This window comes from Sarcophilus harrisii, chromosome 2, assembly GCF_902635505.1.
Source record: "Sarcophilus harrisii chromosome 2, mSarHar1.11, whole genome shotgun sequence".
NCBI lineage: Eukaryota > Metazoa > Chordata > Mammalia > Dasyuromorphia > Dasyuridae > Sarcophilus > Sarcophilus harrisii.
In genome coordinates, this window is record NC_045427.1 from 57,683,145 (window position 1) to 57,708,763 (window position 25,619).

General features: G+C 36.6%; 1 protein-coding gene across 1 annotated transcript in view; it reads right to left on the reverse strand.

Moving 5' to 3' along the window:
* Positions 1-25,619, reverse strand: part of LOC100929283 (carboxylesterase 3) — a 64,057-nt gene that overhangs the window by 11,736 nt on the left and 26,702 nt on the right. The window contains exons 5-11 of the mRNA XM_023495035.2: positions 24,532-24,665; positions 23,713-23,866; positions 23,333-23,437; positions 19,803-19,904; positions 18,588-18,725; positions 12,571-12,654; positions 9,580-9,727 (exon numbers count right to left, since the gene is read on the reverse strand). Of these exons, the coding sequence (XP_023350803.1) occupies positions 9,580-9,727; positions 12,571-12,654; positions 18,588-18,725; positions 19,803-19,904; positions 23,333-23,437; positions 23,713-23,866; positions 24,532-24,665 (865 nt within the window). The remainder of the gene's footprint in view (positions 1-9,579; positions 9,728-12,570; positions 12,655-18,587; positions 18,726-19,802; positions 19,905-23,332; positions 23,438-23,712; positions 23,867-24,531; positions 24,666-25,619) is intronic.

The window sequence follows — 25,619 nt, forward strand, 5'->3', positions numbered from 1 at the left end:
GTGCCACCTAGATACCCCTAAGAATTTGTTATTACTATAACATATAATAATTAATTAATGATAAATATCCATTTCAACTATTTCAGTGATCCATGATTTCCTTGATTTAGGTTTTCCACTTATGACTTAGTAAACTCAAATCCTGGTTATCAGCTTTCAGTTGACAAGTGACTTTGCATATAGCCCTGGTCCCTGAACAAGTCACTTCATCCCTGGGCCAGTACTCAAAGCTTTCCTAGCATGGAAACCTACCTGTGCATGGTCTGCACTGCTAGAGAGCCAGGTCCCCTTGACATCCAGATAAAGCATCCAAAGGAAGTTTTAGGGGAACACAATGATAATTACAATTTAAAAAATAGTACACATAGTTCTATAGTGACTTAGAGTTTACAAAGTGCTCTCCTCCTATGAATATTGTGAAGTAGGGAATGCAAATATCATCTTCATCATTTTACAGATAAGGAAACTGAGGCTAAGAAAAATAAAGTGGTTCTTTCAGAGTCACATGATCATTAAATGATAGAATTAGAATTTGATAAGGTCTCCTGACTCCAAGAGTGAGGGATGTATTTCTCTTCCTCTCTCTGGGTCTGTCTCTCTCTCTCTCCCCAACTCTCTTTCCCCCTCCTTCTCTTTACCTTTACTCTCTTTCTCTTTCTCCCTTCATCTCTCTGTCTCTTTTCCTCCCTCCCTCCCTCCCTCCCTCCCTCCCTCCCTCCCTTCCTTCCTTCCTTCCTTCCTTCCTTCCTTCCTTCCTTCCTTCCTTCCTTCTATCCTTCCTTCCTGCTTTCCTTTATTCTTTCCTCTGTCTTCTCCCTTTCCCTCTCTCCTGTTCTCTCTTTCCCCCCCTCTGTCTTTCTTCCCCTTCTCCCTTCATCTCTCTTTCCTTTTCCCACTCCACTCCCTCCCAACCTTTCTTCCTGCCTTTTAGAGGTCACGGTCCAATTTTTTTTTACAGATAAGAAAATCACAGCCTACAGAGTTTAAGAATTTTTCCAAGGTCACACAGACAGCAAATAGCAGAAATAGGTTTTGAACCAAGCTCCTCTACCTTGAAATCTGTCCATGCTATTACAGAGGTGGGGCAGATATACAATGAATGAAAATAATCCCTGTTCAAAAGGAGTAGGGATTCTGAAGGAGGAGGCAGCAAAAATATAGGTAAATATATACAGAAAAAGTAGAATAAAAATTAATAGATACAAAGGCATTAACTATAAAGTACCTTGAAGAGAACAGTCACTAGCAGTAGGGAAGATTTCCTTTAGAAGGTGGAATTTTATTTGTGTCCTGAAGGAAGAGAAACATTCTGTGAGATGGAGGCGCAGGGATGGGGGAGAGTGAATCAATGCAAAGGACCAAAGGTGGGAAATGACATGTCATGTATGAGGGATAGAAATAAATAGAAATAGGAATAAAGAAAGCAGTTTAAGTGGAATACAGAGTCATCTCCAATGAAGAAGAGATACATTGCAATTGTGAAGGGCTTTCACAATTAACAGAGGAATTTATATTTGATCATTTTGGCAAGAGTGTGGAGAATGCAATGAAGGAGCTTGGCACAGGAAGAAAAATTAGGAGGCTATTGCAATAATCCAGTTGATAATGATGGGGTGCAGCTTCTAGTAGTATACAAATCCTGAGGCCCTCTGACCTTAGGAGTGCTATTGTTCTTTGTTTTTTATGTTGTTTTCTTCATTAGAATATAAACTTTTTAAAATTATAGCTTTTAATTTACAAAACATGTATGGGTAATTTTTTCAACAATGACCCTTGCAAAATCTTCCGTTCCAGAATTTCCCCTCCTTACCCCCACTCCCTCCCCTAGATGGCAGGTGGTCCAATACATGTTAAATATGTTAAAATATATGTTAAATTATATATATGTATGCATATATATACACATATTTATACAGTTATCTTGCTGCACAAGAAAAATTGAATCTAGAAAGAAAAAAAAACCTGAGAAGGGAAAAAAAATGCAAGCAAACAATAACAGAAAGAGTGAAAATGCTATGTTGTGGTCCACCTTCAGTTCCCATAGTCCTCTCTCTGGGTGTAAATAACTCTCTTCATTACTAAGCAATTGGAACTGATTTTTTTTAATAGCTTTAATTTACGAGATATATGCATGGGTAATTTTTTCAGCATTGACAGTTGCAAAACCCTTTGTTCCAACTTTTCCCCCTCTTCCCCCCTACCCTCTCTCCCAGATGGCAGGTTGACCAATACATGTTAAATATGTTAAAGTATAAGGTAAGTACAATATATGTATACATGTCCATACAGTTATTTTGCTGTACAAAAAGAATCGGACTTTGAAATAGTGTACAATTAGCCTGTGAAGGAAATCAAAAATGCAGCTGGACAAAAATAGAGGGATTGGGAATTCTATGTAGTGGTTCATAGTCAACTCCCAGAGTTCTTTCGCTGGGTGTAGCTGGTTCAATTCATTACTGCTCTATTGGAACTGATTTGGTTCATCTCATTGTTGAAGAGGGCCACGTCCATCAGAATTGATCATCATATAGTCTTGTTGTTGCCATGTATAACGATCAGGAGATCATTTCAGGTTCTGCTCATTTCACTTAGCATCACTTTATGTAAGTCTCTCCAGACCGCTCTGAAATCATCCTGTTGGTCATTTCTTACAGAACAGTAATATTCCCTAGCATTCATATACCACAATTTATTCAGCCATTCTCCAAATTGATGGGCATCCATTCAGTTTCCAGTTTCTAGCCACCACAACAAGTGCTGCCACAAACATTTTTGCATATGTGGGTCCCTTTCCCTTCTTTAAGATCTTTTTGGGAATATAAGCCCAGTAGTAACACTGCTGGGTCAATGCACAGTTTGATAACTATTTGAGCATAGTTCCAAACTGCTCTCCAGAATGGTTGGATTCATTCACAGTCCTACCAACAATGTATCAGTGTCGCAGTTTTCTCATATCTCCTCCAACATTCGTCATTATCTTTTCCAGTCACCTTAGCCAATCTGAGAGGTGTGTAGTGGTATCTCAGAGTTGTCTTAATTTGCATTTCTCTGATCAATAGTGATTTGGAGTACCTTTTCATATGACTAGAAATAGTTCCAATTTCTTCATCTGAAAATTGTCTGTTCATATCCTTTGACCATTTATCAATTTGAGGATGGATTGATTTCTTATAGATTTGAGCCAGTTCTCTATCTATTTTGGAAATGAGGCCTTTATCAGAAGCTTTGAATGTAAAAATGTTTCCCCAATTTATTGCTTCTCTTCTAATCTTGTCTCCATTAGTTTTGTTTGTACAAAAACTTTTTAACTTAATATAATCAAAATTATCTATTCTAGTTTTTCTTTGGTCACAAATTTCTTCCTCTTCCACAGATCTGAGAGGTAAACTATCTTATGTTCTTCTAATTTATTTATAATCTCATTCTTTATGTCTAGATCATGAACCCATTTTGACCTTATCTTGGTATACTGTGTTAAGCGTGGGTCAATGCCTAGTTTCTGCCAGACTAGTTTCCAATTTTCCCAGCAATTATTGTCAAATAGTAAATTATTATCCCAAAAGCTGGGGTCTGGGTTTGTCAAATGCTAGATTGCTATAATTATTGACTATTTTGTCCTGTGAACTTAACCTATTTCACTGATCAGCTAGTCTTTTTTTAGCCAGTACCATATGATTTTGATGACCACTGCTTTACAATATAGTTTGAGATCTGGTACAGGGAGGCCACCTTCATTTGATTTTTTAAATTAGTTCCCTTGAAATTCTTGACCTTTTCTTCTTCCAGATAAATTTTGTTATTTTTTCTAGGTTAGTAAAATAGTTTCTTGGGAGTTTGATTGGTATAGCATTAAATAAATAGATTAATTTAGGTAGTATTGTTATTTTTATTATATTCACTTGACCTATCCAAGAGTACTTGATATTTTTCCAATTGTTTAGATCTGACTTTATTTGTGTGGAAAGTGTTTTGTAATTTTGCTCATATATTTCTTGACTTTCCCATGGCAAATAGACTCCCAAATATTTTATACTACTGACAGTTATTTTAAATGGAATTTCTCTTCATATCTCTTGTTGTTGGATTTTTTTAGTGATATATAAAATGCTGATGGTTTATATGGATTTATTTTGTATCCTGCAACTTTGCTAAAGTTGTGGATTATTTCTAATAGCTTTTTATTTGATTCTCTGAGGTTTTCTAAGAATATCATCATATCATCTTCAAAGTGTGATAATTTGGTTTCCTCATTACTTACTCTAATTCTTTTAATCTCTTTTCAGCTCTTATTGCCAAAGCTAGCATTTTAAGTACAATATTGAATAGTAATGGTGATAATGGGTAACCTTGTTTCACCCCTGATCTTATTGGGAATGGTTCCAGTTTATCCCCAATTTATATGATGCTTACTGATGATTTTAAATAGATCCTACTGACTGTTTTAAAGAAAAGTTCATTTATTCCTATGGTTCTCTAATTTTTTTAAAAAATAGGAATGGGTGTTGGATTTTATTAAATACTTTATCTGCATCTCTTGAGATAATCATATGGTTTTGGCTGATTTTGGTTATTGATATACTCAATTATGGAATTAGTTTTCCTAATATCGAATCGGCCTTGTATTCTTGATACAAATCCTACTTGGTCATGGTGTATTATCTGGGGGATGATTTTCTGTAATCTCTTTGCTAATATTTTATTTAAGATTTTTGCATCAATATTCATTAGGGACATTGGTCTATAATTTTCTTTCTCTGTTTTCATCCTACCTGGTTTAGGCATCAGTACCATGTCTGTATCATAAAAAGAACTTGGTAGCAGTCCTTTATTCCCTATTTTTTTCAAATAGTTTATATAGTATTGGAGTTAATTGTTCTTTAAATGTTTGGTAGAATTCACATGTAAATCTATCTGGTCCTGAGGATTTTTTCTTAGGGAACTGATGAATAGATTGTTCTCGTTTTTTTCTAAAATGAGAGTATTTAAGCAATTTACTTCCTCCTCTGTTAATATGGGAAATCTATATTTTTGAATATATTCCTTCTTGGGTTCCACTTGGGTTATCAAATTTATTGGCATATAGTTGGGCAAAATAACCCCTAATTATTGCTTTAATTTCCTCTTTATTGGTGGAAAGTTTACCTTTTTAATTTTTGAGACTATTAAGATTTTCTTCTTTCCTTTTTTCTAATCAAATTAGCTAAAGTTTATCTATTTTTCTTTTCATAAAACCAACTCTTTGTTTTATTTATTAATTCAATAGTTTTTTTTTAACTTTCAATTTTATTAATCTCTTCTTTTATTTTTAGAATTTCAAATTTGGTATTTGATTGAAGGTTTTTAATTTGCTCTTTTCCTAGCTTTTTTAGTTGCAAGCCCAATTCACTGTTCTTCTCTTTCTGTATTTTATGCAAGTAAGCATCCAGAGATATAAAATTTCCCCTTATTACTGCTTTGGCTGCATCTCACAAAGTTTGGTATGATGTCTCATTATTGTCATTCTCTTGGATGAAATTATTTATTGTGTCTATGATTTGCTGTTTCACCCATTCATTCTTTAGGATGAGATTATTTAGTTTCTCATTACTTTTTGGTCTATTTTCCCCTGGCTTTTTATTGAATGTAATTTTTATTGCATTGTGATCTGAAAAAAATACATTTAGTATTTCTGCCTTTCTACAATTGATTTTGAGGTCTTTATGTCCTAATATATGGTTAATTTTTGTATAGGTTCCATGAACTGCAGAGAAGAAAGTTTACTCCTTTCTGTCTTCATTCAATTTTCTCCAAAGAGCTATTATACCTAATTTTTCTAGTATTCTATTTACCTCTTTAACTTCTTTCTTATTTATTTTGTGGTTTGATTTATCTAGTTCTAAGAGAGCAAGGTTGAGATCTCCCATTATAATGGTTTTGCTGTCTATTCTTGTAGCTCTCTTAATTTCTCCTTTAGGAACTTCCATGCTATACCACTTGGTGAATATTTATCTAGTATTGATATTGCTTCATTATCTATGGTTCCCTTTAGTAAGATAGTTCCTTCCTTATCTCTTTTAATTATATCAATTTTTTTGCTTTTGCTTGATCTGAGATCAAGCTAGAATGGCTACCACTGCTTTTTTTTTTTTTAACTTCACCTGAAGCATACTAGATTCTGCTTCAGCCTTTTACCTTTACTCTGTATGTATCACTCTGCTTTAAATGTGTTTCTTGTAAACAGCATATTGTAGGATTCTGGCTTTTAATCCAGTCTGCTATCCACTTCCATTTTATGGGAGGGTTCACCCCATTCACATTTATGGTTAAAACTACTGATTCTATATTTCCTGCCATCTTGTTATCCCAGTTTATACTTTTCTCTTTCCTTTTTCTCTTTCTCTCCTTCCCAGTATTTAACTTTTGAGTACCACTTGCCTCAAGCAGCCCTCCCCCTTTATAATCTCTCCCCCTTTAAAGTCCCTCCCTCTTTCTTTTATCTTTCCCCTACTATTTCTGTTTTCTCTTCTATTTAGCCTACCCCTTTGCTTTTTGCCTTTCCCCTCCCACTTTTCAATAAGGTGAGAGAAGTTTCTCTCTAACCCAAATATGTCTAATATTTTCTTTCAGCCAAATCTGATGAGAGTAAGATTCACACGATGTTCACCCCACCCTTCTTTCCCTCAAATATAATAGGTTTCCTTTGCCTCTTTGTGAGATGTAATTTCCCTTATTTTACTTCCACTTTTCCCTTTTTTTGGTACCATCCCCTTTCCACCTCTAATTCCTTTTTTACATTATATATTATAAATTATAATTTTTATTATATTACAATATATAATAATATAAAATTATATATAAATATAATATTTATATTGATATAAATCAAATTATACATGCACTCTCTATGTATACCCATAACAGAAATATAGTTTTCAAGAGTTCTTTTTACCTTTTTATGCTTCTCTTGAGTCCTATATTTGGAGGTCAGATTTTTTGTTTAGCTCTGGTCTTTTCATCAGGAATAAATGGAATTCACCTGTTTCATTGAATGCCCATCTTCTTCTCTGGAAGAAAATTCTCAGTTTAGTGCAGTAGTTTATTTTTGACTGCATTCCAAGTTCTTTTGCCTTTTGGAATATCAAATTCCAGGCCCTTCAATTCTTTAAGGTGGAAGTTGTTAGATCCTGGATAATCCTTATTGTGGCTTCTCAGTATTTGAATTGTTTTTTTCTAGCTGCTTGCAATATTTTTGCTTCGGTATGATAATTCTGGAATTTAGCCACAATATTACTTGGAGTTTTAATTTTGGGGTCTCTTTCAGGAGGTGTTTGGTGAATTCTTTCGATGGCTATTTTACCTTCTGATTCCATGACATCAGGGCAGTTCTCTTTGATGATTTCCTGAAAAATAGTATCTAGGCTCTTTTTTTTCATCATGGTTTTCAGGGAGTCCAATAATCCTTAGATTGTCTCTCCTAGATCTATTTTCCAGGTCAGTTGTTTTCCCAAGTAGGTATTTTCCATTTTTTTTCTATTTTTTCATTTTTTTGGTTTTGCTTGACTGATTCTTGATTTCTCATTGAGTCATTCATTTCCATTTGTTCAGTTCTGATTTTTAGTGAATTATTTTCTTCATTTACTTTTTTTTTTTTTACTTCTTTTTGTATTTGTCCAACTGAGTTTTTAAATGAGTTGTTTTGTTCTATGGAATTTTTTTCCATTTCCAAAATTCTGTTTTTTAAGGAGTTATTTTCTTTTCCCATTTCACAAATTCTGTTTTTCAGGGAGCTGTTTTCTTTTTCCATTTTGTCAAATCTATCTTTTAATAAGTTACATGTCTTTTCCAAACCATCTTACAAAGTTTTCTTTCTCTTCCCCATTTTTCTTCTAGCTCTCTTTTGAGATCCTTTTTAGTTTCTCTAGGAGAGCCTTGTATGATGGGGACTAGATTATATCACCTTTTGGAGTGTCTTCTCGAGATGATCTACTTTTAGTCTCCTCAGGGTTTGAAATCTATTCTTTTCTTTCACCATAAAAACTATCTATGGTTAGAGTTCTCTTTGCTTTTTTTGCTCATTTTTTTTTTTGAAAAAAGCTGGGATCTGCTTTTAGGGCAAGAGAAGTTTTGTCTACAAGTAGCTACGAAGTGGCCACAGCTGGAATCGTGATGATTTACTCCTGGAACTAGGTGGATGTGGCCAGGTTCTGGGAGACTCTAACACTTTAGGGTTCACTATTTACCTTTTGTGTTTGTGTTGGATGTTTTATAACTCCTTTGCTGATCTACTGGTTTGCAACCAGAGCATAGTAGCCAATACTTGTATAGATTCCAAACTGTGGATTCTCTGACATGTGGAGTCTGCATCACCTTGTGGATAATGCACCCTACCCTGGGTCTGCACAGAATGTGCTGGCGTCCTGAGCCTGGTCACATTCCTCTGTGCCTGACCGAAACAGACCTTTTCTGGTGATCTTTGAAATTATCTTCTGCTAGCAATTTGCTGTACTCCCAATATTTGTGGATTCTGCTGGTCCAGAGCTAATTCAGAGGCTGAATTCGCTAATTACTTGAAGGTGTAGGAAAAGATCAGAAAGCAGCATCTGCCATCTTGGCCCTGACCCCCACTATTGTTCTAATAATCTGTTTGTCAATGATCCTACAATCTCCTGGACTTAGGAATACTATAGTATAGTCCTACAAACATTGCTGACTGTCAGATAAACAATCTGTTGGTCATTGATAACAAAGCTCCTGAGACAATAGTGAATAGACCACCTCTCTCACCTAGCTGTAAGCCATAAAATTAGCAGATAAATTACCTGAAACTCCTGGTCCCTCTAACTTTTCCCCATAAATTTATCTTCTTGCTTCTGATTCTTTGCCAAACTGGAACTTGGCCTGCTTTAATTGGCATTACAATTATAATAAATGTTGCCTCGATATTTGGAAATGGGTTCAAACCTGCAAATTCTTTTGCAACACCTTGTGACACCGGTCTGCAAGCCCAACCTTTTGTGGTCTCTTTTGAACCTCAACATTAGGAGCTTGGATTAAGGTGATATCTGTGCGAGTAGAAGTTTTGGGTGACAGAGAGGTTATAAAGGCAGAAATAGCAATATTTAGCAACTAATTTTATATACCTGGGGTGAGGGAGAAAGAAGTCAAGGATGATCTTAAGATTTCAAATTAAGGAGACTGGAATAATGGTGGTGTCCTTTTTTTAAAAAAAAATTTTTTTTGCTGAGGCAATTGGGGTCAAGACTTGCCCAGGGTCACACAGCTAGGAAATGTTAAGTGTCTGAGGTCACATTTGAACTCAGGTCCTTCTGACTTCAGGTCTGGTGCTCTATTCACTGCACCAACTAGCTACCTCTGGTGGTGTCTTTGATAGAAATAAAATCAAGCATTTCTTAGATCATCAGACCTTCATGTTCTTGTTCCATGATTCCAAGGAAGTCATTGTCCTCCTTGGCCTTTAGTTTAGAAGAAAAATTCCTGTCAGCCTGATCTGATGGTTCTGACTCTAGGGTTCTTGGAGTCTCTCTGGGGCATTTTGGAGCCATAAGCCTTAAGCAAGATGAATTGAGTTGAATAACTCACCTCTGTGATTCTTTGATACCTTCAGAACTTGAATAATTATAATTACATCTCCAAATATATCCATAACTGCTTCCTGAATGGCTAGTGGGTCTGTGTGGTTACCAATGTACTCTTCTATAACTAAATGGATCAACTCAGGGGGGATGTCCTGGAATAAACAGAGAAGAAAACTTAATAAATTCCACAAGAATCAATGGCAGAGCCAGAATCTTGTCTTTTAGCCTAAGGTTGAAGCAATAGCAAGATCTCAGGGCTTGGAATCAGAAGAGACTGTCTTGCTGTTCAAGGCAGCTATGGGGCTCAGTGAATCGTGTTGGACTTGGCATCAATGAGTTTGATGAATTAAAATCCAGCTGCAGACACTTACTAGTTGTATGGCCCTGAGCAAGATAATTTCTACCTCCCTCAGTTTTCTCATCTATAAAATGGGAATAATATGCTTTCTGTGATGTATACAATGAAATAAAAATTATATACCATTTTGAAATCTTAAAACACTATATAAATGTTAGGTGGCATAATGGATAGAATGCTGGACCTGGAATCAGGATCTAACCTAAGATATTTAATAGCTGGGTGATCCTGTGCAAATCAATTTACCCAGCTTGCCTCAATTTCTTCATCTGTAAAATGAGCTGGAGAAGGAAATGGCAAACCACTTCAGTATCTTTGTTAAGAAAACCCCAAATTGGGTCATGAAGAATTGGACATGAATAAAAGGACTGAATAGCAATTATTAGTATGTTTGGGTTGTAGCATTTGATGTAGTAGGAAGAACGCTAGGCATGGAGTCAGCAATTAGTTCAGATTCTGGGCAGATACTTTGCCTCTCTAAACCTCAGTTTTATTATGGGATCTTCACTGGGCATTGGGTTTATTAGTTCTCAGAGAAGGGAGGTGATTTCTTAATGTTTAATCTGTCACTATTATTTATGTCCTAATGATGCTTACTTTGAGCTAATTACTCCTTTGTCAGGAAGGAAGCCCAACTGGCTATTTATCAAGCATAACCAAGTCTCTGAACATCCTTTTTGTATAGAGTAACTGTAAGAATGGAACTCTTTATCCACCTCCATAGAAGTCTTAAACTTCTGGACACCTTTAAACAACCTTTGAGATATTGATTAGCATATTTTTAGACAGATCTGGGACTTGGTCTGCCAGGTGCATTTCATCTGGCTCCTCCTTGATCCCTCCCTCTGAGCTATCAAAATTTCCCCTGGTATTTCCCTATTTCCCTAGAGAAACCCCCAATGTTGTATTTCCCCCATAAAAGATCTGCTTATGATGAAGATCTTTGCTAAGAGTTTTTCAGGATTAAGCCTGCTATGAGGTTCCCTCTCCCTCTCCCTCTCAGGGTCTTCCCTTTAAAGGAGCTTTTCCCCTTACTATAGGTAACTCAGGTTAGTCTGCTAAACTCCTGTATGGATCTGACCTACCAGTCAATGTCATACTAACACTGCATGGTATATTCTTTCCTGTAGAGGGCTGAAACTCTTGAGTCCTTGCACTGAGGTTGGTTCAAGTACTTAGGGCTAATTACTGGTTGGACAATACCCTATGGGTATATGCTTGGAAAATGGTCCTTCCTACTATCCTGTGCTGGCTCAATGATTGGTGTATACAGAGAATTGTAGGAGGGACTAGGGGGTAGAGTAAGATGAGCCAGAGTCACTCTTTGTGGTGGATGAGGAAGAAGGCAGTTGCGGAGATTCTACTTCCATCCTGTTCACTTCTACCTCAAATGACCTCAAAAGAATAAAGATTAAGGACTTTTGCTTATCCTGACTCTGGCTGATTCTGAGGTATCCTGGGTGCTAGTACGGTCGTCACACCTTCCAGAGCCCTTTCTTTGGTAATTCTATTGTTCTCTTAACTCTATTTTATATCCTGATGCTTATTTTACCTCTTCATTTTGTCTGTAATTTCTTCTCCTAAATAAATGTAATTTTTTTTTTTTGCCTAAGAGAATAGTCATTGTGAATTTTCACTTGCTTATTTTGAACTAGGAATTGCTACCCTGATCTCATCACAATGGAATGCTCAGGCATATTCCAAATGGATTCTTCCAATTTCTTTCCTTGATCACAATTACCCTGTTGCTCTCCCAAATCTGTAAAATCTCCCAAATCCCAAAATCATATTTGTCACTTTTAGTGCCTATTTTACCTCTTCATTTTGTCTGTAACCTTTTCTCCTAAAATAAACCTATCTTATGGCAAAGAGAATGGCCATTGTGAATTTGTCACATGTCTATTTTGAATAAGGAATTGCTACCCTGACCTTTTCACTAAGGTTTCTTCCAGTTCTTGTATTGTTTAGTTTTGCTTTTGGCCTGTTATTTCATTGGTGTGGGCAGTGTAGTAGGGAAATTCCCTCTCTTGATGCAAACTAGTAACTTCTGTGATTTATAGTTTGAGAGAGTTGCCTGGAGGCCTTGAGAAGCTACATGACTTATGTAGGGTCAGTTTGTGTAAGAGAGAACTGGCATCCAGCCTGCTCTCATTCTAATGTTCTACATTGCCTCCAATATTACCTGTTCAAACATTCTAATGTTCTAAAATGTTTTCCAATTCTGATATTCTATGTTCTAACATCCTGATCCAGCTCTGACACCCTTTGTTACAATATTCTACTACTTTAAGATTTCTTTTCACTCTGATATTATATATTCTAAGGTTCCTCACTGTAGTAATGATTCAAGATTAGATAACATATGTATTGTTTATTATCCCCATTTTACAGATGACAAAAAGTTTGAATAAAGTCTTCTGGATCTCACCCAGACAGTGGACTAAGAATACACTCATCACCTATCTGCCAAAGTTATTTCTTTACCCAGTGATCTTCTGGTCTTCTGGATGCTTTTGTTTCTGGGTCTTATGGTGCTATCCAGTGGGAGTAAATAAAGCAAAAAAGATGGGGAAGAGAACCACGAGAAGGAATCAGGCTGAGGAAGCAGAAGGAAAAAGCCAGATTTTTTTTTCTTACCAGGACATTAGTGGCTACTTTCTTCAAAAAGGGGAATACTGATTCTTTTTTCATTCCAGTTTTCATGTTTAGGAACGTCCATGCCTGGCAGGGGAAAATAAATCCCTGATCAAAAGATTATAGTTTCTCGTTCCTCTAAGAAATCCCAATCAATAGAAAAACATAGAAAGCCTCGCATGAAATAATAAAGAGTGAAATGAGCAGAACCAAGAAAACACTGTATACAGTAACAGTAATATAATTTTAAGAATAATTTTGAACAACTATGTCATTGTAAGTATTGCAAATACTGAAATATACTACAAAAGGTCTGTGAAGGAAGATACTTATCCACATTCATAGAAAGAATGGATAAATAGAAGTATGTAGAGTATGTTTTTATATACATACATGCATATTTATATATATACACACATGTGTATGTATATGTAGGGAGGGAGGAAGAGGAGAGAAAAAGAGAGAGAGAGAGAGAGAGAGAGAGAGAGAGAGAGAGAGAGAGAGAGAAGGGAAGAAAAGAAGGGAGGGAGGGAAGAGGGAGATTTTTATCTAATGGTAGCCTTCTCTACGGTGGGGTGAGGAGGGAGGGAGGAAAAAAGTGCACAGCAGAGAAAAATGAAAACTGAGAAGAAAGTACAGGAAAAACAAGGTAGATTTTAAAACAAAATAGAGTATTTATTACATAGTTTTTCAAAAATAGTAAATTGTGAAATAAAATTTCATAGTTTTATATTGAATCGTCTTTTTATCTTGTGCTATATACACTGAAATGTTCTTTTCCCTTTTTGTATTTAAGTTCAAAATAAATGAAAAAAAATAAATGGGAAAAAAATCATCTAAGGGGAACAATGCCTTAAGACTGAGCAGCTAAGACCCACACCTGCCACCTATCTCCAAAGGCACATCCAGCATCCTCGATGTATTGATTCAACTTCCTCACCCCTGGATAACCAGCTGAGATAACCAGGAATTGCTTTCCTGATATTGCTCACCAAAGGACTGAGGAAGAACGACTTAAAATATTCCCTTCTTTGAACTCCTAGATTTTAGACTTAAAAGAGGACATAGAAGACGTTTAATCTAATAGTTCTCAATCTGTAGGTCACTAAATCCCTAAAATATAGCATTGTGAAAAGTTTTATGCATACAGGGGCAGCTAGGTGGTGCAATGGATAGAGTTGGTCCTAGCTTCAGGGGGAACTGAGTTCCAATACAATCTCAGACATTTGACAGGTATTAGCTGTGTGATCCTGGACAAATCGTTTAACCCCAATTGCCTCACAAAACAACCAACCAAATAGTAATATTTTCTCTCAAAGGTGCAAATCAGCATTACCCATAATGGCATTAATGACTCAGCATAATAAATAAATATTTTTGTACTCAATCTCCTCGTTTATAAAATGAGAATTGGATTAGATAAATCCAGAGCTTTAATTCAAGGAAATTGTACTTTGCACAGCCTGAAAAATTGTCCTTGTACAATAAATGTACAGTTTTCTCAAATAAGAATAATTGTAATAATGACATTTGATATCTCTATAAGTGCTTGTTATGTGTAAGGCACTGCTAAAAGTTTTACAGTTGCTATTTCATTTGATCTTTTACAATTGCTGATTCATTTGATCAAATTGATTTCATTGATCCTGCTATATTTGGATGTGATGATGATTTTAAAACAAAAAAATCTCTTTTTTTTCTTTCTTTATTTATTTAATAGCCTTTTATTTACAGGTTATATGCATGGGTAACTTTACAGCATTAACAATTGCCAAACCTCTTGTTCCAATTTTTCACCTCTTATCCCCCACCCCCTCCCCCAGATGGCAGGATGACCAGTAGATGTTAAATATATTTAAATATAAATTAGATAAACAATAAGTATACATGACCAAACCGTTATTTTGCTGTACAAAAAGAATCAGACTCTGAAATATTGTACAATTAGCTTGTGAAGGAAATCAAAAATGCAGGTGGGCATAAATATAGGGATTGGGAGTTCAATGTAATGGTTTTTAGTCATCACCCAGAGTTCTTTCTCTGGGCGTAGCTGGTTCAGTTCATTACTGCTCCATTGGAAATGATTTGGTTGATCTCCTTGCTGAGGATGGCCAGGTCCATCAGAACTGGTCATCATATAGTATTGTTGTTGAAGTAAATAATGATCTCCTGGTCCTGCTCATTTCACTCAGCATCAGTTCGTGTAAGTCTCTCCAGGCCTTTCTGAAATCATCCTGTTGGTCATTTCTTACAGAACAATAATATTCCATAATATTCATATACCACAATTTATTCAGCCATTCTCCAACTGATGGGCATCCATTCAGTTTCCAGTTTCTAGCCACTACAAAGAGGGCTGCCACAAACATTCGTGCACATACAGGTCCCTTTCCCTTCTTTATAATCTCTTTGGGATACAAGCCCAGTAGTAATACTGCTGGATCAAAGGGTATGCACAGTTTGATAACTTTTTGAGCATAGTTCCAAACTATTCTCCAAAATGGTTGGATTCGTTCACACCTCCACCAACCAATAAAACAAAAAATCTCAATGAATTATTTGAAGGTTCAAAGAATAGCATGCAGAATAGTTATTTGATATCATGTGTTTTATTAATTAATGGATACTATTTGGAAATTGTTATGATGGCAGAGGGGTCCCTCATATTCCCCAGAATTAAGGAATGAATGATTCTTTTTATTTGAGGGGAAAATAAAGACTGGGGGTGAAGAAAGGATTTTTTCCCCCAGGGTTACACAATCTATAAGAAGCAGAGGAGAATTCAAATTCAGTTATTGTTTCCATGTTCCTTTGATCTTTTTTACTGACACCTGGGAAGAAGGAACATCTCTTTTTCTGATTTTAGAAAATTGCCCTTGTTTCCTTTCCTTCTCTCAACTTGGAAAATCCCTAATGTTTTCCTTCCTTCAAATAGAAAACAGGACACCAAACTGGTTTTATTTGATTAATTGTTTTTATGTGAAAAAAAAAAAAAACAACTCTGTCTCCCCTTGTATTCAAGGGTCCAGTGTCAAAGTGAGGAGATTTGGTCCAAATATGTATGCAATTGCAACATTGCTCAATAAATCAGTAAACTTTGAATCTTAAAGCCATTTCCTTAGTCATTTCATTTTCTACCCAATACAGAATCCGAGATAAGTTTACAAAATTCACGGTTTCTTATTTGTTTCTGTGACCTTGTTTCTTAATTCTGTTACATAAACCTTGAATCTTCCCAAAGGCATTCTTAGTCACCTCACCCTTTCTCATCATTATGAATATCTATCCTACTATCTACAAGAAAGTCTGGGTCCCGGTGATGGTGGGGATAGACTAGTGTTCCCTCCTTATAGATCTCTCTTTGGTTTAAATCATTTTCCTTCAATTAAATTGTGCTCATTTTTAAGTTTCTCTCTGATTTAGACAAGCTCTTTTCTTTTTGTGGTCAAGAAGGATTTAAGTTCTAGGTAAATTTAAATTGTAAAGTGCAGATCATCTTTTTTCTTCATTTTGATATTAATTTCTAGCTAACTGCCTTCATTCTGCTAAAACAATATTTAATATTAATATTTAGGGAGCAAATTATCTAAGGGCTATTTAAATCCAAAACTTTTACAGAATTACCTTAAAACATCAGCATTTGTTAAGAAGTGTCTTATCAGATAGGACAAAGTGTCTTATCAGATAGGGCAAAGAGAAGGGGATGAGTTCCTGGAATCAACCAAAATCCCAGGAGTTCTCTCCTGTAATTTTAAAATAATTAATTTTCAAATTACTTAATTTCCAAACTTTCAAAAATCTACTAAGATATTTTTAGCAGTTCTGCAAACTAGGAAAAAGTTTTCCTTTCTTTGATTATCTGGCTTTATCTTTGTAATCCCAATATGACCACAATTGAAATCACTGAGAAAAGATATCTTATAGGGTTTTTTCCCTTTCTTTTTAACATAATCTGCCACCAAGAGTCTTAAGTGGGAGTTAGTTCTGCTTACTGAGACAGAATTTAGCATCTGGGAGAAATATTTCAAGTAAGATTATACTGTGAGAAAAAAAATTTACAGCAAATTTCTTTGATAAATTCCTTGCCTATCTAATGTATGGAGAACTGAATCAAGTTTATAAAAACAAACCTATTCTTCAATTTAGAAATGATCAAAGGATATGATCAGACAATTTTCAGGTGTAGAAATCAAAACTATACATAACTATCACTATTAAATCCCAATTGATTAGAGAGATAAAAATTAAGACCACTCTGAGAACCACTTCACATTTATCAGATTGGTTCATATGATAGAACAGGAAAATTATAAATGTCAGAGGGGATGTGGGAAAATTGAGAGCTAATGTACTATTGGTGAAGTTGTGAACTGATTCAACCATTCTGGAGAGCATTTTGGAGCTATGTCCAAAGAGCCATAAGATTGCATACTCTTTTACCCAGCAATTGTTCTATTAGGTCTATATCCCAAGAGATTTTTTTTAAAAAAGGAAAATTACCTTTATAAGATAATTTATGTCATTTCTTTTTGCGGTGGCAAAGAATTGGAAATTGAGGGGATGCCCATCGGTTGGGAAATGGCTGAACAAATTGTGCTATGTGATTATGAAGGAATATTATTGACTATAAGAAATGAGGAGCAGGATGGCTTCAGAAAATCCTAGAAAGACTTACGTGAACTAATGTAACATCAAGTGATCACAACTAGGAAAACACTGTCCATAGTGGCAATAATATCATATAATGATCAACAATGAATGCCTTACCTATTTGATCAGTATAAAAATCTAAGGCAATTTTGAAGGATCTGATGTAAATTGTGTCCCCTTTAACCTTTGGGGGTGCCCTGAAACTGTTTCCCCTTTAATCTCTTGGGGAAGGGTGATTTGGGTCTCTAGCTCTTCCCTGAGAAAAGCACACCTTTCCCAGACAACACCCTTTCCAGGTTAACTGGTCTCATTCAATTGAAGATCTTGACCAGGGGCATAATCACCACCTTCTATTGAATTGGAGATTAGTCCCTTAAACTGCTCCCAGCTTATGAGCCCAAGAGCCTCAGAAGGCTAAATAAAAGGCAACTCTGAACCCCAAATCTTTGCAGAAGTCCTAACATGGTCTTGCCCATTGCTGAAGATATTTTCTTCACAGTGTAACCCACCTTTGCTATATATATATGTATGTATATAACAAGATCATGCCCCCTAAGAAGGCTGTCTTCCTAGCAAGCTGTCTTCTCAGTGTAAATAAATTCCATTCTTTGCCACAGGAGAATTACTCATTATTGGGGCAGCTAAGTGGTGCAGTGGATAGAGCACCAGTCCTGATGTCAGGAGGACCTGAGTTCAAATCTGGCATCAGACACTTAATATTTCCTGGCTATGTGACCTTGGGTAAGTCACCTAACTCCAATTGCCTTAAAAAATAAAAAAAAAGAATTGTTCATTATCTAAAACCCAGGCAAGTATGCTGCTGTGAAATTGGCCTACAACACTGAGGAACTTATCTAGGCAACCAGATTTTGAAATAATTTCCCACAAGCCCTCACAACTTACGGAATCAAAGACTTTGATCAGATTGATGAATATTGTATACAGCCCTCTGTTGTGTTCCTGGCATTTCTCCCAGAGTTGATGAGCAGCAAATACCATATTAAATGTTCCTCAGTCCTTTCTGAAGCCACTTTGGCTGTTAGGTATTTGACCATCTTCAAGATGAAGAATCAGTCTATTAATTAGGATTCTGATAAGAACCTTGCCAGTAATGACTAAGAGAAAGACCCTTTTGTGATTGTCACAGGATAATCTATTTCTTTTACCTTTATAGACATTGACAGTAGTAGTGTCTTTGAATTCCTGGAGAATAACTTTCTCTTTCCATATAACCCAGAAATTTTCACTTTTAAAGTGGATGTCAGTATGCATTGGTAGAGAAGGTGTCCCTCTCTGAGGGACTGTTACCAATGAAATCATGGTCCAGTCTCCCTCCCCACTCCTCTGCCAAGGCATTGAAGTGATCTTACCGAAGGTATCATGTGACCAAACTCATGATTGTTGACTCCAAGCAAATAGGGAATTCTCGGAAATTTTTTCTCTAAGAGGAGCTCTTCTGGGAACTTTGGTAAGAAAACACCATCCACAGTGGCTGGGACAAAAGGTAGCTACAAGAGAAGAAGATACTTTTTTGGTGAATTAGTCTTTCACTTTGGATTTATATATATAAGATCAGGAATCAGGAAATTAGGGTTTTCATCTTACATCTATCTTTAACTTGCTGTAGACCTTGGAAAAGTAATTTCCCTTCTTTTGGACACAGTTTCCTCATTTATAAAATGGGATTGGGTTTGACTAGGTCCCTTCTGGCCCTGATTTTTCATGTTCAAAAGCCTCTACCAGCTTTATCATTCTGTGATCTGTGTCCAAGCATTCTGTTCAAAGTCTCTGACAAATTTCATGTTTTTGTTTCTAGGATGCTTTTCATCTTTGCATTCTATGATCTGTTTCTTAAAGTTTCTTCCTTGTCTAGGATTTTCTTTGATGGCTGATCTCAGTATATTTCTTTCTGGTATATACTTTTGGTTCTTCTTTCTCAAAGAGGTAAAGGAAACTATTTGGAGAAGGATCTACCATTGTTCAAGCATCTGGTTTCTGATTCTTTGACAGATAAAGGACCATGTTCACTAAGGAAGGTTCCCCAACTTGCTCCAGTCTTTTCACTTTCCTATGACTCCTCCAGGAAAATAATTCGATCTTCCTTATCTCTGTTTCTCGTATTTACTCTCCTTCTTCAAGACCAAAATGTTGGAAGGCAAAGTTCTAGTCAACTCAGTATCTATGCCAGACTTAGCCTCTGGTTTAGGAATTCATCATTAAATATTGAAGAAGGGCATGAGTATTTAGTTGGATTGGTGCTCTGAACCCATGTCCTTGTTTGGCCATGAGCCAGGGCAGATAGCTCAAACTTAGAGAGCTGGATTTTGAACTCCAATGAACACCTTCCCATCTGGCGATCAATTCATTTCAGAGTCATCTTTTATGCTTAGTCTGGAACACCATGATCTCTGTGGACCAAAGTTCTAGATGGAATAGAGGAAAAATCTCTCCTTGATTTTTAGAGACAATGGAAAGGAAGGGAGGGATCTCAATCTTTTGCCAGGAGAATAGGCATCTTTGAATTCAACCTAGTACAGTCCATCAGTTATACCAGAAACATCTATTCCCAGAAGAAGCAAACTCACGGTTGAGAATTTCCTGTTGAATATCATGTTTTCTTTATTCTGTAAGCACTGGAACAAAGCAGCTGAGTTGGAACCTTCACAGCCAAAAAGGCAAACAATCTCCTGGTGGTTTCAAAGGAACAAAAATTTATAGGTATCAAAAGAAGGGACTGAGGAGATTTCTGTTTCCTAGTTAAAAGATTTAGGAGACTGGGCAAGTTCTCCAGCCCCATCTGCCCTGCCCCCTACCTCAAAGTCTAGATCAAATTTTCTCCAGGTCATTTGCCATTGGTTCAAGCTTTCTAAAGATTGTCATGAAATTTAAACAAGTTTTTGAAAATTCAGGGCCAAATATTCTAAGGCATATTAGCCATTGGGAAAAATTTGCTGAGGATCAAAAAATCATTTGTTTAGGTCAAGAGAGATCCTTAAAGGTCTTCTAGCCTAATCCCTCCCTTTCATTTATTTATTTGATTTTTTTTTCAGTTAACAATAATGTACTTCCTTTAGGAATAGGAGGAATAGGAAATCCTATTTTCTTCCTCAATTTTGAGGGGGGAGATGGAGCCCAACCCATGCAACAAAGATTCATAGTTAAGCAAAATAAATTCTGGCATTGGCCATCTCTCTCTCTCTCTCTCTCTCTCTCTCTCTCTGTCTCTGTCTCTGTCTCTCTCTGTCCCTGTCTCTCTGTCTCTGTCTCTCTCTGTCTCTGTCTCTCTGCCTCTCTCTCTCTCTGTCTCTCTCTTTATGTGTATATATATATATATATATATATATATATATATATATATATATATATATTACTCTGTACTTTGGCTCTATCACTTCTCTATCAAGGGCATTGCCAGTCATCTTGACTTTTGTCTTGTCATTGAACTTCTATGACTTTGGAGACAGAGTAAAGCTGATGACTTTACACAGTTCTGATTTACTTAAATCCAACTAATTCACAAGTTAAGACATCACTATCATGTTACTGATCCTCTTTGAGAATGAAGGATCAAATACAACAACAAAGAGGTATACCTCTTGTCCTTTTTAAGGATGAAGAAATGGGACCTCAGAGTGATTTCACAATGTCCACAAAGTGATTTACAGAGGATGCCCATTTGGGTTTTATAATGAGAAATCCAGCATTTTTTCCATATCCCCATGGGCCTCAGGAAACACTTCACTGATTTCTCCAACAATAATCAATGATTAGCCCAGCTTAAGAGTATTTTTATTTTTATTTTTTAATAGCCTTTTATTTACAAGTTATATGCATAGGTAATTTTACAGCACTGACAATTGCCAAACCTCTTGTTCCAATTTTTCCCCTCCTTCCCCCCACCCCCTCCCCCAGATGGCAGGATGACCAGTAGATGTTAAATAATATTAAAGTATAAATTAGATACACAATAAGTATACATAACCAAACCGTTATTTTCCAGCTTAAGAGTAGACATGATTGTAGACCTTGTACCATTATAGGATGTGGGAGTCCAAGCTGACCTGGCCTGAAGTTGTCTGCCTTGGCCTGAGCTAAAACCACATCGACAGCTTTACTTAAAGCTCTACCTTTACTTAAAGCTAGAGCCTCAGAGAAGAATCTAGGCCCTACAATTCTAGTAAACTTGTAATGGAGAGAGCCATCCTCATTCAGAGAGAGAATGATGAAGACTGATTGTGGATCAGAGCATAGTATTTGCATCTTGTTGTTGTTGCTATTGTTTGTTTGCTTGGTTTTTTCTTTCTCATGTTTTTCCCCTTTTGATCTGATTTTTCTTGTGCAGCATGATGGGACTTTGGGAATGGGAATATGTTTAGAAGATTTGCCCATATTTAATCTATATCAAATTGCTTGCTGTCTTGGGGAGAGAGGGTGAAAGAGAAAAATTTAGAATACAAAGATTAATGTTGAAAACTATCTTTGCATGTATTTGGGAAAATAAAATATTATTAAAAATAAAAAAAAGGATCTAGGTCCTAATCAAAGATAGAAACATAGCCTGAAACAGGAACAGCAGGTTCTTGACCAAGCCAGGAGCTCAGAAAGGCATGCTCCCTGTACAAAGTATCTTTTAAGTACAACTCAATCCTTGTAATCTTGGGATAATAACAATAATAGCAACTAGCATTTACATTGTGATTTAAGGTTTACAGAACTTTTCCTATGTTATCTCATTTTATCCTCACAATCACCCTGTGAGATAGAGACTATTATTATTCAATTTTAGATAAAGACCATTTTATAGATGAGAAAACTGAGACTAAGAGAAGTTATATGGCTTGCCCAGGGCAAGACCAACTAAGTGTATGAGGCTGGATTTGAACTCAGGTTTTCTGACTCCAAGTTTAATATACTATCTATTTTGTTACTTTACATCATTTTATAAGTACTCTTTGACTTTTTCAATATGGACTCAATATTGATTCAATATAAAGACATCTGCTGAAGTTAGGCTACAGAATTGATGTCATCTGTGAGGTTAGTTATAGTTTTAAGGATCTGTCCCCCACCCCAACACAGTCATGTGTCCTGAATTTACCAATGCCTCTTATTTCCCCCTCTCCCCACTCCCCAGTAGTTTGGAGAGAGAACATGCCACAGGTGCTTATGTTGAGTTGAACCCATATTGGTGCTATGTTCTTTCTAGGTAGTATGATGGATAAAGAATGGAGCTGGGGACATCTGGGTGGCGCAGTGGATAGAGCACCAGCCCTGAAGACAAGAGTACCTGAGTTCAAATATAGCCTCAGACACTTAATACTTCCTAGCTGATCCTGGGCAAGTCACTTAACCCCAGTTGCCTCAGGAAAAAAAAAAAAAAAAAAAAAAAGAATGGAGCCTGGGATCAGGAAAATCTGAATTCAAATCCAGTTATAGACACTCTTTAGCTGTGTGATTATGGATAGGTAAGTCACAACCTATATTTGTCTTGGTTTCCTCATCTGTAAAATGGGGACAGTAGTAGTACCTACTTCCCAGGGAGGATACAAGGACCAAATGGGATAATATTTGTAAAATGTCTGGCACAAAGTAAGCTTTTTCTATATTTTTTCCCTTTTAATTTCTTTGTACAACCAAGCGGGGGGAACTCTGCTTAACTTACATTTTCTCCATCTTATGACTTTCAAACTCTTCCCCTTTCTACCCATCTTTAATTGTGCCAGCTCCATGATGCTGAACTCTGAAATCTCCATCATTGATTATAAACTGATATTTATCTTGCCTGCCTGAGCAGCGAGGTAGTGCAGTGGTTGGAGTGCTGGATCTGGAGACAGGAAGAGCTGAATTCAAATCCAGTCTCAGATATTTACTAGTTGTATGACGCTGGGAAAGTCACTTCACCCTATTTGCCTCAGTTTCCCCATTTGTAAAATGAGCTGGAGAAAGAAATAGCAAACCACTCTTGTATCTTTGACAAGAAAACCCCTAAAAGAGGAATCAATCAAACCTGTGGAATTGGATCTAACCTCTGAGATCTAATCTAAGGAGACCTCTTTAAAATGGATTTGAATCTCTTAGACAATAATCTTTGAAGAATAAGAAGCCAAATACTTACCTGAAAAGTGTGCTGAGGGTGGTCTGTGACTATACCTGACATGGTGAGAACCCCACTCTGTGCAATGGCTTTATGGAATAGACCTTTGGTCATAGGAGACAGCACCTACAAGGAATGAGAAAGAGAAAATCCAAGAGACAGATACTCCACAGGAAGAATTCTAGTTTAAGAGCATCCACAGTTAAGGGAATATTGGAAATCAGGCTGGTCACCTGAATTAGAATTAAATAATATTAGACCTATAGCCCAGCTTCCTCATTCTATAGTCAATTAATGGTGAAGTCATGATTTGATCTCTGTTTTTCTGCTTTCTGATCCAGTGCTCTTTCTACTATACCATGCTACATTTGCCCCAATGGGGAAATCATCTGCAAACTCACAAGTGCAGAGACACACATTCCTCCTGCAGATTGTCCAGAGATGGTCACACAGTTGGGGTCTCCTCCAAAGTGAACAATGTTGCTCTGGACCCATTGTAAAGCAGCCACCAGATCCAAGAATCCCCAGTTACCAGGTGCAAACTTATCCCCAGTGCTGAAAGCCAAAGGGACAGCTGGGAGAATGAGATCAGCTTCTGCCTGCTAGGAAGACTTATATTCATTAAGGTTTTAGATAAAAACATCAGGAATGCATGTCAAATTGCAAATGTCAGGCATCTTGAAAGCATACCTAACATATTGGGAGATCAAATCTGGCTCTAAATAGATGTAGAAAAGTTAGAATGGTGGTCTAGATATGTGATAACATTGAATAGAGACAAATATAAAATTCTGTACTTGGATTTAAAAAACCAGTTTGTATAAGTACAGAACTGAGGAGGTAGAGAGGTAGATTTTAATTCAACATGAGAAAGAATTTACTAATACTTAGAAAATTTGCTAATGTTCCGATGATTATTTGGGGAGGTAGCTCACTCTACATCTTCAAGGATACACTGGATAACCATTGCCGGGGATGTTGTTGAAAGGATTTTTTGTCAAGATAGGAACTGGACTAAATGAAGTACTCAGATATTGTGTTTCTGTCAGAGTGCCAATTGGGTCTCCCTAGGGTTCATGGAATTATTGAATGTTAACACCACTAAAGACTTTAGAAACCACTTAGTCCAAACCCCTCCATTTTACATATGAAGAAATTGAGGCCCAGATTGGGGAATGGCCTTGCCCAAGATCACAAAACTACCTTAGTTACATTCTCACCTCAAAAATCCCTGGAATCCCAGTCTGTATTGTACTGTTACCACCACAATATCTTCATAGGCTGATAAAGGTGACCCATCATATGAGGAAGCTGTTCCAATTACAAATGATCCCCCATGGAACCAAACCATCACCTAAAAGGAACACTGATGGTAGCAACATCTTGGAAACAATCTCTGGAAAATCTATAGTAACTCTAAGGAAGATTCCTTCTTATTGACTGGGCTGAAAGATCCCTAAAACAAGTATTCCCATCGCTGGTCAACTTCCCCTTGATTAGCATGGTAGGCCTCTAAGGAAGGGAAAAACCCAGGCATCTGTCCTCATGATTCCCAAAATCAATGTAGGGAGAAATGAGGAAGAACTTTTGCTAAGCTCCAGGGTCTCCAAATGAGGAATTGATCCAGCATGGGAAAAACTTTCCTTAGGGGATTTGAAATCCAAAGAAGAATCTTGTTTTGGGGAATCCTTGACTTCAATGCTAGAAATTCTAGCCCTCTCTTATGTCCAGCAACTCTGAAGACAAGGATAGAATATTAATTTTAGTCTGTCAGTCAATAAGCATTTGAGTACTTACTAAGTCTTAGGCATTGTGCTAAGCACTAGGGGTACAAAGAAAGACAAATACACGGTCTTTACCCTCAAGAAACTCACATTCTAATCGGGGAGACAATATGCAAAAAAATTAATTACACATAGAAAATATATCAAGCATAAAATATACGTAACTTGAGAAAGAAAGCAATTTGTATGTTTGGGGATGGGAAAGAAGAGCTTGAAAAGACCTTTTGCAGAAAATGAGATTTGAGCTGAGTCTTATAGACATCAGGGAAGACAGAAGACTGAGACTGGGGAAGGGCATGGTTAACATGAGGGACAACCTGTGAAAAGGTATGCAGTTGAGAGACAATGAGCTGTATTGGAGAAACAGGAAACGGGGGAAAAGGCCAGTGTCTCTTGATTGTAGACTTTGTGGAAGAGATTAAATGTGTGTGAGAATGGTGGAGGGGCTTTATCAGCTAAACAGAGGATTTTATATTCCATCCTGGAGGTAATAGGGAGTCACTGGAGTTTACTAAGTAGGAGAG